Consider the following 14187-nt stretch of genomic DNA (forward strand, 5'->3'; position numbering starts at 1 on the left):
AAGGTGCAGTATGCAATCCTCCCATCAACAATTGCAATTGATGTTCCTACATTTTCGTTACCTACAACCTCAGGATTTTGATTCAACAAGTTACGCTAAGTTTATTAAACCAAAGCACTTTCATATAATTCTGCGCTTCACTACTTTAAAAGAATAGCACAAAGCCAATTCACAAAACAAAAGCAAAAGCTAATCATAAAACAGACGCACCCGCAAACACATTGTTTACAGGCATGCATTTATCTTAAAGCTGGAGACTAAGGCATGAAACTACGAAAAGGATCTCGAATCCAAAGACTGCTGAACGCTGGAAGTAGAAAAGGGATGTCATGAATAGATTCAAACATTACATTGAAGTAGTTGGTCGGAACAAAAACATGATGATCAGAGGGGATAACCTCTTCTCTACACAACACAGATATGCTGTAAGGGGCAGCTTCGTCCTGCTGCGGCTACCAGGCAAGACCTCAAATACCAGCTTCTGCCGATTCGAGGCATTCAATGTGCTCATCGCTAAGGTGCAAATGAATCCAGAGATGCCCCGACTTGGTCTCAGTTCAAATGGTCTCACTCAAGGATTCTCGAGAGTGGGTGTAGCTGCCGGGCACCAATCACTGCCTCAGAAGTGTGAGAAAGGGACAGGAATGATCTATGTAGGAAAAAGATGAGGGAGAATCTCAACAACATACGAGCTATATGCTGCTTTGTGCAAAACTGGTTGTGAGGGATTACATGGCTGGTCTGTAACCGGACACATATACTTCCTTGCGGTAAGGATATGGCGAACTGAGCATTAAGTGGATGCTGGCAGAGCCACAAGCAATCTGCGGATCCGGAAGAGGAGAGGTTGGATCTTTGTAGGGATCCATTTGGAATCCTGGTACATTGTTTCCTCCTGAGCAGAAGTGATTGAGTTCCCCACAAAAGCTTGACAAATGCACAAGCCACTGATTGAGCGCTTGCTTCATTTAAATGAGGAGGTGCATATTAAGAGCAGTACCTTCAGACACCGGTCACTCAAAATGCCCCACCTGGTGGAGGGGCTTGAAAAGGCGCCGCGGCGTTGTTTTTTTCCCTTCGCTTCCTGATAAGCATTAAGCCGAAGAAGACGATGAAGCCTACCAGGAGCACCCCAAAAATGACCGCCATAGAAATCGCGCCCACTGTGGAAGCTGTTGACGTCTCTGCCAGGCGAGGTGTGGGAGCTTCACAAACAGCGCCACAGAGAATCATCATCACGGAGTCAGACTTGGGACGGCATTAGAATTAGGGCAGCAGAATGAGATTAGACTGGGGTGACCTTCAGGGACTCTGCATGTTGACATTCTAACTCAAATATTGACCCTAAAATTAAAAAAAAAGTACTAAAGCGGAGTCTCTGTGACGCCGTAATTCGGCTCAACATAACAAACCACTAGCAGCTGGGAAGGCGAAAATTCAGGATACTAGGTTGTCAAAAAATGACTAAAGAAAGGAACACTGCACGATTGAAATACTTTTGCAGAAGCTGTCCAAAAAAACAGGGCATTAAGGACTAAGAGATCATGATTCCCTTGTAGATGGAATCCCCCTTTGTTCAGCTAAACCCAAGTACTACTGGACAAGACCTCATACCACAATGTCATTCATGCTATCAGGGAACAAATTGATTGTAGAAGTCATAGTGGCTGAAGAATAATACTATCACAGTTAGACAAAACGTCTATATGAAATTATTAAGAAACAAAGGTACCCGGCGGAGAGATCATGTGACGAAAATTCTTGTCGACTCGTGCAACAATATTCAACTCATCGCCATACAACTATGCTGAAGGTTGTTCAATCCTTTACACGAATAAGCATGACGGATACCCACAAAAGAAAAGACTAGAATTCTCTGTTGAATGCAATGGAGTTCGAGATAACAGCAATACAAGACGATTAATACTGTAACCGAAAGAGTAAAGTATTTTCTCCACTGATACTTACGAGTTAGATTGGAAGAATCTCCGGAGCCACTGGGGACTGTGAACATGGGACACTGGCCGCATAGATCTGTTCGCACGCCACAGAGCCTGGGGAGACCTAGCTGCCGAGACGCATTGTGATTTGTGGGTGGATAGAAAGCCTTCTTGCAGATGCATGCGGTGCGATTGTAAGCGACATTGTTCAGACCTGTGCAACACTCTGCACTAGGAATGTCCACGGACATTGTCAGGAAACCGTCACAGACTGCTGTCTGATTCTCCATGCTCTGCTCGTCATGGGCATTACAGTAGTTGGGGGAGATCATTGTGGTGTTCGGAAGTGTACAGACGATGGGTGGCGTGACCTTGGCGGGTGGCGGTGCAACAGGGGTGAACACGGCAGGAGCTGGACTTGGCACTTGAGCCGGGACGAGCGGTGCACACGACAGGAAGAGTAGGATCACCAACGACACCATAGCTCTAGTAGCCATGGATACAGGACACTACAATCCAACAGAACCTCACGCTGCCTTCCACTCAAAGCAGCTCTTCAAACAGGGTTGACACCCTTCGCGGAAACAGAATTTGGATCGTACACCTATCTCGCACCGACTCGTGATCTCTACTCATCCTCTCAGCTGCACCATCACAAACCGAGTGATCAGAGCCTCTCCATTGTCATACTTCCTCAAAACACCCACCAACTCAACAGAAAACGCAAAGAAACACACAATCGTCAAAACCTTCAGATCTGATTCATACTCGACACACCAGGGTTGCTCAATCTGACATATCTGGAGTCTAGCCAGCCATCGGCGGTATACGAAGTTCAAACGTGAGCCGATGATCGAGGTGCCCACCACCAAATCCGTGCATGATAGTGACAAAGGAGAAGCGGCATGTAACAGCAATGGTCCAACAACTCTTCCCAGCCCCAAAGACTACAACTAACCCCACACGTCTCCCTTCCTCCGTCGCCCTCAACACTTTCTCGACCGCCGTCACCCGCAAGCTCTTGAAACCGCTCAATAAGTCTCATCAACGAAACAGTCCCACAAACCCGGTGCATCACCACTAATAATAAAGCCCTAGCAGCCAGACACGCAGGCAGTCAGCCGGCTCAGTTAATGAGCAAGACCATTATCCACCATCGCTGGATGTGGAATGTAATTACACGCCCACACCGAGCTTTCATCAATTTCAAATTGCAACGGATCCCATGGGCGACAAGAGTCGACAATTCAACTTCCTCTCCCATTGCAATGCAGTGCCACCGAGATTCACAAAGACTGGGCATTAACGGTACGGAGTAAAAATATCAAAAAGCAGGGGCAATCACGCAGTGCGTGGGGTCGGCACGCCTCACACCCAACAGAATCCATAGCGATTGTCTTAATCGTCGTCCATATCCGAACTTCTGTCGCAGCAACGATGGATTTTGCACGCCACGCGTTCCTATTCCCTGCTTGCATCGTTTCACAACCTGGACAAGGTTGACTTGGTCCATCGTTTAGATATTACCGAGCACTACTGAATTCGTCGAAATCGATGACTCCAGGCAACAAACACTTAGCGGATGAACGCCGGGACGCAATCGATAGAATTCTCAACCATTTTTTATTTGTTTTTTAAAAAAACTTTCTCTTGTAGCACCAATGAAAGACTCATCACAAAGGAAACGCAACGGTGTCCACGAAGCAGTTGTAAAACGCTTAGATGTCAGCGGAAGTAGGAATCCTCAAGGAATTCGCCACTGCCCGACCAAAATAAAAGCCTCTTTCCGTAGAGTGTACATGTCTTCGAATCGTCTACATCTCAGCGAACTCGACCACACTTTTCCCGCATGCATCGCACCACTGATTCGGCTGCACCTCGATTTTTATAAAGGAGAAAAACCTGGTCCCCATGCTCACTCCAAACCAAGCGTGAACAATCTCGACATTCTTGTACATCAGATGGCGTTCAAGTGAGGTCTGGACACCAATGAGAGCATCCCAAGGCGCACCAGGACTTTCTAAGAATTATGCCCATTGAGTTTTCAAAACGGGATTGCAGCACGAACTGGGTCGTGATACCGGATCCACCCAGACTCGATTGGGCATCCCGCAATTATTTGAGACGATCTCTCCCTCGCCGATGCATGCCACGTTCCGCGCCTGTGGGTCGATCGGCTGCTGGGAGCCCGTGCAAGAAGCGTCACGGTGACGACGCTGTTGGCGGATTCCGTGAGACGAATGCTTCGTTATGTTGATAGCATTCGTGCTTCTTTGGCAATTATGCATCTATCCTGATACACTCAATCCATAAATGTTTAGAAAGATACAAGAGTAGTAGTAAGTAACACTCACACAAGAGTAATAGTAAGTAATAGTTTTTAAGGAGAGAGAGTTTCACACATAAAAATCTATTGATCTGGTTGTGTCTAGTATACAAGAGGAGAAAGGGGAGAGGATAAACAATTCTTTTCCACTACATTCCAAATACTATAGCTATGGTATTTACTATAGTCTATAGTAAACATTATAGAGAGCACAGGCTACATTTAATGCTCTCAACATTCCTCCTCACTCATCATAATATTTACATAATATAAAATTTGTATAGAATTATGATCTATACTTTTCTGTAATCTTGTAAGATCAACAATTGTTGCCTCATTAAAACCTTATCTAAGAAAACCTTATTGTATTTAAAGACAAAATCATAGATGAAAGAAAAAGAGTACAACATCATTTTCCTTAATTATTTGAAGAGCTCATTAACTTTCTTATTCAAGAAAAGCAAGTTGCCACATACCAATGCCATAAATAAGTCAACGATGGTTGCATAATGGGAGAGCTTTGGTGAAGAGATTAGCAAGGTTATATGCAGATTCAATTTTCTTAATTATAAGTGCTTGATCAGTAATCAAGTCATGGATATAACTAAAATAGTTTAGATCAATATGCTTTGTCTTGTCGCCTTTAATGAAACCAACTTGTATCTGTGCAATACAAGCACTATTATCTTCATGCAAGATAGTTGAAGAATAATCATATGAAAATCCATAGGTTATTTGAATGAATTTATCAATTGATTGCAACCAAATACATTCTCGAGATGCTTCATGTAAGGCAATAATTTTTGCATGGTAGGATGAAGTTGCAGTTTTTATTTGTTTCACTGATTTCCATGATATTACAATTCTATGTCTTAAAAATACATATCCTGTTTGAGATTAAGCTATCGCAATATCAGATTTATATCATGCATCATAATATCCAACTAATTTTGGATCTACAAATTGTGTATAGTATAATCCGAAGTCTTCATTACCTTTTAAATAACGTAATAAATATTTGATGCCATTCCAATGTCGTAGTGTTGGGCATGTATTATGTCTTCCAAGAACACTAATTACAAATGTAATATCTAGTCTTGTAGATGTAGCCAAATATAAAAATGCTCCAATTGCTGTAAGGTATGGATATTGATCTCCTAATATTTCATCCTCTTCTATATATGGATAGTATAGATCATGACCATCACGACTATGTCCAACCATTAGTATCGACAATGAATAAGTAGCAAACATATTAAATTTTTGCAAGATTCGTCTAATTTACGTTAGTTAGTAGAAAAAAATGCTACCATCTATTAGATGCATAATGTGAAGACCAATGCAAAAAGTTATTTTTTTTAATATTTTCATCTCAAATTCACATATAAGTAGGTTAATAGCTGCAACATATGCAGAATTAGTGCCCACTAGGTTAAGATCATCAACATATACAACGATGATGACAAAATCAGTTTTATCTTGTTTGATAAATAAACATTAATTAGTAGATCACTTACAAACTCATGTACAATTAAATAATCTCAAAGATATTGATACTACATGCGTTCGGATTGTTTTAAACCATACAAGGCCTTATATAATTTAATACTACAATATTGTTCTAAAGTAGGTCCATTTGGAGTTCCTGTTTTTAAGCTAAGTGGAAATTTCATATAAATATTTGTATCAAGAGAATTGTATAGATATGCAGTTACTACATCCATGAAATGTATCTCAAGGGTGACATGAACTACCATTCTAATAATATATCAAAATATAATTGAATCCATGACTGGAGAATATATAGATTCATAATCAATACCAAATCATTGAGTAAATCCTTGAGCAACAAGATGAGCTTTATAGCGAGTTATTTGACCTTGAGCATCTTGCTTGCATATTAATGCCATCTTATATCCCACAAGGCAAGATGTAAGAGTGTCTACTATTGGACCAAAGACTTTCTTCTTATGCAAAGAAGCATATTCCTTCTCAATAGCAGTTTTTCATTTTGATCAATCAGAGTGACGCATCGTCTCATGAATGGTTTGAAGTTTAGAATCGTCTTCCTCGCAAGAAAGGGCTTCTATAATCATACATGCAAATGATTCATCTACAGTAATAGATGGTTTGTTTGAAATATCATTTGTAGCACAATACAAAATAGATAATTCTTTACTCAACTTATTCTTATTCCTTCCAATTCCAAGATTGTGTTTCACAGGAATTGAAGGTACATTATGCATGGATATATCATCATGAATTGGTAGTCCCATAGGATGAGTGACAATTTCTTGAAAAATAATACCATGATTAGTCAGTATGATAGCTTTCTTCTTATATAGCTGCTTATCTGGTCCATGAAAATTTTTAGTTGTTGTTGTTATAACTTGAAGTATTATAGTCAATGGAACTGCAATCTAAGCAAGTGTCAAGGACAAGAACTCAATGAAAAAGTAATTCAGACAAGTGAGCCTTCACTCCAAGAAACGTAACAAAATATAAATAAACAAGTATGTATATTGAAAGAGAAACTAGAATGGCTATTGCCAAAAGACAAGAAAACTAGAGACCCTTGAAACTAGACAAGAAGCAAGAAAGAAATTGATAAGAGTGAAGAAGGCTTCACTCTTGTCTCTATATATACTATCTAATTAGGGACTATGTGGCAACGTTCTATAGGACCTCCAATATGTGTTGACTTTGTAGGACACATGCCTTGACTTACAAGGCAAGTTTTTTTACGTATGGGCCACATAGTTAGCTTGATCTTCAAGCTAACAACATGTGTGGTACATGGCTAACTTGTTGACCACGTTTCTAATCCAAAAAGTCAATTAAAGACACCTATGAAGTCAAAGCAGTGTCTATAAAGCTTCTAAGAAGCTTCCATATTAAATACTATAGAATTAACTTACTTTTTCCTACCTTTACTTACTTCCACCTATTTGTATATGTAATTACTAGCTTACATGAGTATGTCTGTGACATTACCCCCCTTTCTAGGAACGAGTTCCATGAGGAGCAGTCATCATATGTTGAGAAAATCTGTGATGCGACAAATCGTATTTGCCACATACTCTGATCTTTGTTCTCTTTGAAGATGATTGTTAGGGCCTCTCAACCATCGGTAGTGTCCCATATTAGGGCGGAAAGACCATCCAGTTATTTGATCATTGTTGAGGCCTTCATAACTTCCTTTGAATAGAACATTTGGAACACCATCAGGAGTTGTTCCTACCTCTACCAAAATCACCAAACATCGTGAGTCCCTTTCCAAATCGTGATATCAAACGCATTGTATCTTGCCATCTATTCGAGGAAGAACATGTCATTCTTGAAGATCTTCATCTTGATTGCATCGTCTTGAAGGTTGTGACAATCATAATGTCTCGTCCAACAGGTCAACAAATGAAGGCTCTTGAGTCAAATTCGCTGATTGTTGGTTCTCCATCTCCTGAGCGTCACAACTACAAAGAAGTTACAAACAAGGATTGAAAGTAGAATGCTATCTTGCCTAAATGTTGTTTCTTTTATAAAGAAGATTTTTATCTTGATTTTGGTGGATGTCGTTGATGAAACGCCTATATCGTCTTTATTGCATTTGCAAGATTCTTTATTGGCTCCCATGTGAATTCACTAGTATCATATCCGTGCCATTGGATAAGATATTCCAATTTATTTTGGCCCCGCCTTGAATCTAAGACTTCTTGAACTTCAAACTCTTCAATATTGTCCACTTTTATAGGAGGAGGTGGAGCTTGTCGTCTTCTTGGTATGTTCACTATCTTCTATGGTTCAAGAAGAGACACGTGGAATACTGGATAGATTTTCATTGACTTCGATAGATGTAAACATTATGCAAATAGATTGATTTGTGCAGAAATAGAAAATGGTCCAAGTCTTTGATAGTCCAACTTGTCACAAGGACGAGTGGTCTTGATATTGCGACGAAGTAACCATACCTTACTACCCAAGAGGAATGGTGGTTGTTCCTTTCGATAGACATCTGCATTGACCTTTTGTTGTTCTTGAGCCTCTTTTAACAACGCCTTCATCGTTGCATGTAGCTTTGATCAATGAATCACCAAATCTTTTGTAGTAGGATTATCAACTTTTAAAAAGTCAAAAGTATCAAGTCGTGGATGATAACCATAATTAGCAAAGAAAGGTGTTTGTTTTGTAGAAAAATGTACCATGCTATTGTAAGCTAACTCTGCCAATGGCAAAAGAGTTGTCCAATCATCTTGTTGGTAGTTAATGGTACATCTTAAATACTACTCCAAAACTTGATTAACACGCTCCATTTGTCCATCAGTTTGAAGATGGAATGTCGAAGATAGTTTTATATCTACTTTTAGAATCTTGAAAAGAGTCCGCCAAAATCTTGATACAAATTGAGTTTCCCTATCTGATATAATATCGTTGGGTAATACATGATAGCGATAGATATTGTCAAGAAAGATCTTAGCTGTTTCTTCAACTGTGATAAATTTTGTACATGGTACAAAATATGCCATCTTGGTAAAACGATCTACTATAACGAATATAGAGTCATAAGAACGTGAGATTGCAAGATCCATGATGAAGTCCATAGAAACAGTAGACCATGATTGTTCTGGAATGGATAGTGGCTGAAGAAGTCCAAAAGGTCAATGACGAGGAATTTTTGATCTTGAGCAAACATCACATGATTGTACGAAATCTTTGACTGCCTTCTACATTTTAGGACACCAAAAATCCCTAGATATTAGCTCCAAAGTCTTATTATATCCAAAATGTCCTGCTGCTACAAAGTCGTGACGAGCTTGAATAATATGTAAACGTGCTTCTCCTTCTGGAACATATAGGCATCCTTCTAAATAGAGTAGGTTGTTCTTGAATTCAAATTTAGAGGGATCATGAGGTTTAGAAGAATTGTTCTTGATATCATGAACAAGAGGGTCTGAAGACATACTTAACTGGACTTGCTTAAGAAAAGTTAAATCAACAGTCAATGTTGATTTTATTGCTCGAAGATGAAATTGCTCTGGCTTCAAGAGAATCATTCTTTGTTGCTCAAAAGCTGCATCTCCTTCTTTTGGTATAAGATAAAAATGTCTAGATAAGACATCGGATAAACCTTATTATTTTTCTAGCCGATAAGTGATGATGAACTCGTATCTTGATAAAGACATGCTCCAACAAGCTTAACGATAATTTAATACACGTTGTCGTATTACGTGCTTTCCTGCTCGAGAACGTGCCTGGCGTCTGGCTGTAGAAGGTAGTATGGAGATTCGCCAATAGTCAAGCAGTCTATCAGTTTTTGACTGTTGGAATATAAACGACTGCAAGAATACACCGTAAATCTATACGGATGGCCTTCAACTGCTCACCGAAGTCCTTTTTGTCCCAGCCGGTAGGTCTCTACACGTTACAGAGAACCCCGAACAATCCAAACTACTAATCTTCGATACCGCTTTATACTCACGATCTTGTATCCACTGACTGTCTCGTTAGATTAACCCAATAAATTTCATTCACTCCGCATACTCAATCCTATAGACATCCTTTTAATTCTTCATCACAGATGTAACTTGATTTCATAAAACAATTAAGAGTAATCAAACCCACTTCATTAAAAATCCCGATTCACCATTACAACACTGACTTCAGCAACGATTGCCTCAGTCTTCCCAAAACCCTATGAAGAAAAAAAAAACCTAATTCTCTGTCTTTTTTTCCCGCCCGAAGCATGAAGCTAGCTCTCTGATTCTTCAAAAAACTCCCCCAAACTTATTCCCCCCCCTAACCTTATCCTTTGAATTTCTTCAATCTTCCGTCTTGGATCTGGAATTGGCTCCCATCGTCAGAGCTTGGATCCGAAATAGGCTCTCGTCATCAGAGCTTTCTTCTCCGTTTTTACCTTTAAGAGATCCTTTTACCAAAAACAACGTTCCCTGAAACGGCACAGAGAACAGGACAGCTTGAAACAGAATCGAAACCCATGTAATCGGGACCACATTGAGTCGCCCGACCAATTCAGGTCTCATATTGGTTAAGAGTCTAGTAGTAAGACCTGGATGTCCCCGTAATTGGATCAAATTGATCCTTTGCGTCAGATTGGCTGAGGTCCATAGTAAGACCTGGATTTTTCCGTAATTAGATTGCATTGGGTTGCTCGACCAATTCAGGTCTCATATTGGATAAGAGGACCCGGATTGGATTCTTGAAATTGGATCCAATTGGCTCTTTGAACCAGGCTCACCCGTCGTGTGAATTGATCCTTTCCCTTCCTACTGACTCCCGTTATTGGAATCGAATGGAGCATTTCAGTATGCCCCGGCTGACTGTAACGAGGTGACTGAACCTGGCCACTCAATATTTGCACTGGAGTTGGTCGTTGCTCCCAATATTCGAGGTAACTGAACATTAATAAAAGTCCCCTTTCTTTATATTTTCACGGTATACTCGTGTTACAACACGACAATGTACTGACATAAAATACTCGAGGTTCTTCTGATCCATATACATGGTGACTGGACTAGAAGCACCTTCTAGATAATGATGCCATTCTTGAAAAGAATCCATGATTGCAAGAAGTTCTTTGTCGTGGATTTCATAATTGATTTCTGCTGCTGAAAATTTTCTTGAATGAAAGGCTACTAGATAAAGTTTGTCATCTATTCCTATTTGTGATAAAACCGCACCCAAAGCAAAGTCTGATGCATCTGTTTCCATAAAGAATGCTTTGGAAAAATCAACATGAGACAAGATTGGTGCAGAAACAAACGCTGTCTTCAAAGATTCAAAAGCAACTTCCGCTTCTTGATTCCATTGGAGTTTGTCTTTACAAGTCAAATGTGTAAGTGGAGCTGCAACTCTAGAGAAGTCTTTGATGAAGATCTGATAGTAGTTGGCAAATCCCAAAAAACATTGGACATCTCTTACCATTTTTGGGATCTTCCAATCTATAATAGTTTGAACTTTCTTAGGATCCATCATAAGTCCATCATTTGAAATGATATAACCTAAGAAATCGACTTGAGTAGTGTGGAATACACACTTTTCTATCTTGGCATAGAGTCTTGTATCTCTTAATTTTTGTAACATGCAATAAACATGAAGTTCATGTTCTTCTGGATTCTTAGAATAGATCAAGATGTCGTCTGGATAAGAGACCACAAAATCATCCAAAACTCTCAAAAAACATCATTCATTAGATGTTGAAAAGCTGTTGGTGCATTTATAAGTCCAAAAGGCATGACGTTGTATTCAAAATATCCATACCTAGTTCGAAACACAGTCTTCCATTTATCTCTTTCTTTGATGCGTACAAGATTGTATGCTCCCCGAAGATCTATTTTTGTATAGATCTTAACTTGATTCAGCTGATCAAGAAGTCCAGATATTAAATGTAGTGGATTCCTCTTTTTGATAGTAATCTTGTTGAGTCCTCGATAATCAACACACATCCGCAATGATCCATCTTTTTTCTTCACAAATAGAATTGGAGTTCCTGTCAGAGATTTAGAATGGCGTATGAAATTCTTGGCTAGATTTTCTTCAATATACTCATTGAGTTCAATCATCTCATTTTGTGATAAACTGTAGATTGGGGCGAATGGCGGTTGAATTCTTTCTTGAAGATCAATTGAGCAATCATAGGGACGATGTTTTGGGAGTGTATTCACATTTGTTTTTTTTGAATACATCTTGAAATTCTTGATATTGGCTTGGAATGCCACTTGAAGTCTTTCCACCAATAGAAACGCCGAGGCTCCTAAATCTAACAAGGCAGAGGCTTTGTAATATTTAGGTCCTAAAATAACATTTAATGTAAAATAAGGAGAGGACTCTAAGGAGAGAATAGGACCTTTACTAGATGTTGTGCAAGGTTCCAGCCGCATGGTCCCTATTATAGCTAGACAAACTCATTTTTCAACATATTATCTTTTTTGACAGCCATTCTCCTCATTTTGAGATTGCGTCATTTTTTTGGACAATGTTGAGCATTGTGCTTTGGTTTTCCATAATATAAACATAATCCTTCTTGACGACGATGAGTCTTTTCTTGCTCAATAAGAGATTTGAAATGTACTGCATCAATTTATATATCCTCTACTTCCGAATGTATGTGTTGAAGAAGTGTTGGTGTTGCCATTGAATTATAGTAACCTTGAGGTCCACTTGTACGGTTCTCAGATCAAAATTCAAAAAGGTGATTGTCGCACTTCACAACAAAGTCAATTGCTTGACTCAATGTTTGAGGATCAAGTAAGTTGATCATTAATTTTTTTTACCTCATATTGTAATCCGTAGAAAAATTGGCTAATAAGTGCAGCATCATCCCATTTGATATCAGTTGCAAGTTGTCAAAATTGTGAAGCCTACAACGTTACTAATCGATTACCTTGTCATAAAATATGGATCTTATTGGTTGCAACATGAATTGCATCATGTTCTCCATACATGGATCGAAACTCCACTAAAAAAGTCTCTAGATTATCCAATATTGAATCTCGTCATTCAAGAAAAGATGAAAACTACAATAGTGCTAAATCTAAAAGAAGCGTACGAATGAATCTAACTTGCGATCTTGGAGTTGGATAGCTTTGGGATTGAAGTTCAATCACAAATTACACTTGATTGATAAATCTTCAAAACTTAGATCTAGTACCATCAAACTTCTTGGATAGGATAATTTTTGGTTCTCTAACAGTGGAAGAGCGTTCTACCATAGGAAAAGGGACATGGTTTGGTGCAGATGTTGAAGCAGCTCCAACCATTTCTATATCTTCACTTCCTGCCAATCTTGTTGCTCCTTGTGGTGGTAAATTGAGTTGATGCATCATAAGCATTAACTCCCTCAATTGCTCTTGCATTTGTGCCATTGCATTCTTCATTTCAATAAATTCTGCCATGATAACACTTAAAAAAGAGAAGTTGTCTAATATTGCTCAAGATAAATAGAAGAGATGATTTGAAAACAAAGAAAATACTAAGGATAATATCAACTTAGAAGAAGATAATCCGTAACTTCTAATATACTTATATCTTATCAAGAAAAAGGGATAATCCACTCTTAATCAAGATTAGACAAAGCTATGATATTGTAGGTGTACTCTTGTCAGTCTGTCAAGGACAAGAACTCGATGAAAAAGTAATTCAGACAAGTGAGCCTTCACTCCAAGAAAAGTAACAAAATATAAATAAATAAGTAAATATATTGAAAGAGAAACTAGAATGGGTATTATCAAAAGACAAGAAAACTAGAGACCCTTGAAACTAAACTGAAAGCAAGAAAAGAATTGACAAGAGTGAAGAAGGCTTCACTCTTGTCTCTATATATACTATCTAACTAAGGGCTACGTGGCAACGTTCTATAGGACCTCCAATATGTGTTGACTTTGTAGGACACATGCCTTGACTTACAATGCAAGTTTTTCTACATATAGGCCACATAGTTAGCTTGATCTTCAAGCTAACAACATGTGTGGCACACAGCTAACTTGTTGACCACGTTTCTAATCCAAAAAGTCAATTAAAGCTACCTTTGAAATCAAAGTACGGTCTATGAAGCTTTTAGAAAGCTTTCATATTAAATACTATAGAATTAACTTACTTTTATCTACTTTTACTTACTTCCACTTATTTGTATATGTAATTACTAGCTTACATGAGTATGTCCGTGATAGCAGGTGCATTCTGAGCCTCATTAATAAGAACTCTTGTAATTCTAAGTACATCATTGAAGCCATCAGGTGTTTTAACTTCGATCCATTTTAGATGCAAAATCTTAGCAACTTTAGTTTCAGCCAAAGATGTCATAGGATGAGAATTCATTATAAACGTTTCTGGTACTTCAAATACAAGTACTTTATTTCTTTATTGATTGGATACTCCTCCTTCAAGAGATGGAAATATATTTTCTTCAAA

At 38.8% G+C, this 14187-nt stretch overlaps 1 protein-coding gene across 5 annotated transcripts; it reads right to left on the reverse strand.

Annotated features, from left to right (window-relative positions):
- Window positions 1–314: 314 nt before the first annotated feature.
- Window positions 315–3218, reverse strand: LOC112277600 (uncharacterized). 5 transcript variants are annotated; one of them, XM_024510137.3, is made up of 3 exons: window positions 2807–3207; window positions 1969–2584; window positions 315–1205 (listed from the first exon to the last, which is right to left on the reverse strand). In XM_024510137.3, the coding sequence occupies exons 2-3, from the start codon at window positions 2435–2437 to the stop codon at window positions 1018–1020; spliced, it is 657 nt and encodes a 218-aa protein (XP_024365905.1). In that variant the 5' UTR covers window positions 2438–2584; window positions 2807–3207; the 3' UTR covers window positions 315–1017. The 5 variants fall into 5 exon arrangements, with proteins under 5 accessions (XP_024365905.1, XP_024365902.1, XP_024365904.1 ...); XM_024510134.3 differs by having other exon boundaries at window positions 2718–3192; XM_024510136.2 differs by having other exon boundaries at window positions 2709–3158.
- Between the last annotated feature and the right edge of the window lie 10969 nt (window positions 3219–14187).

The sequence above is a fragment of the Physcomitrium patens genome, chromosome 25, assembly GCF_059467195.1.
Source record: "Physcomitrium patens ecotype Gransden chromosome 25, ASM5946719v1, whole genome shotgun sequence".
Lineage (NCBI taxonomy): Eukaryota > Viridiplantae > Streptophyta > Bryopsida > Funariales > Funariaceae > Physcomitrium > Physcomitrium patens.

Coding starts and splice junctions, on each gene's coding strand:
- LOC112277600 (XM_090247506.1), bottom strand. CDS start 2,437: ATGGCTACTAGAGCTATGGTGTCGTTGGTGATCCTACTCTTCCTGTCG. Junction 1,206..1,968: donor AGATTCTTCCAATCTAACTC/GTAAGTATCAGT, acceptor CTGTTTGTGAAG/CTCCCACACCTCGCCTGGCA.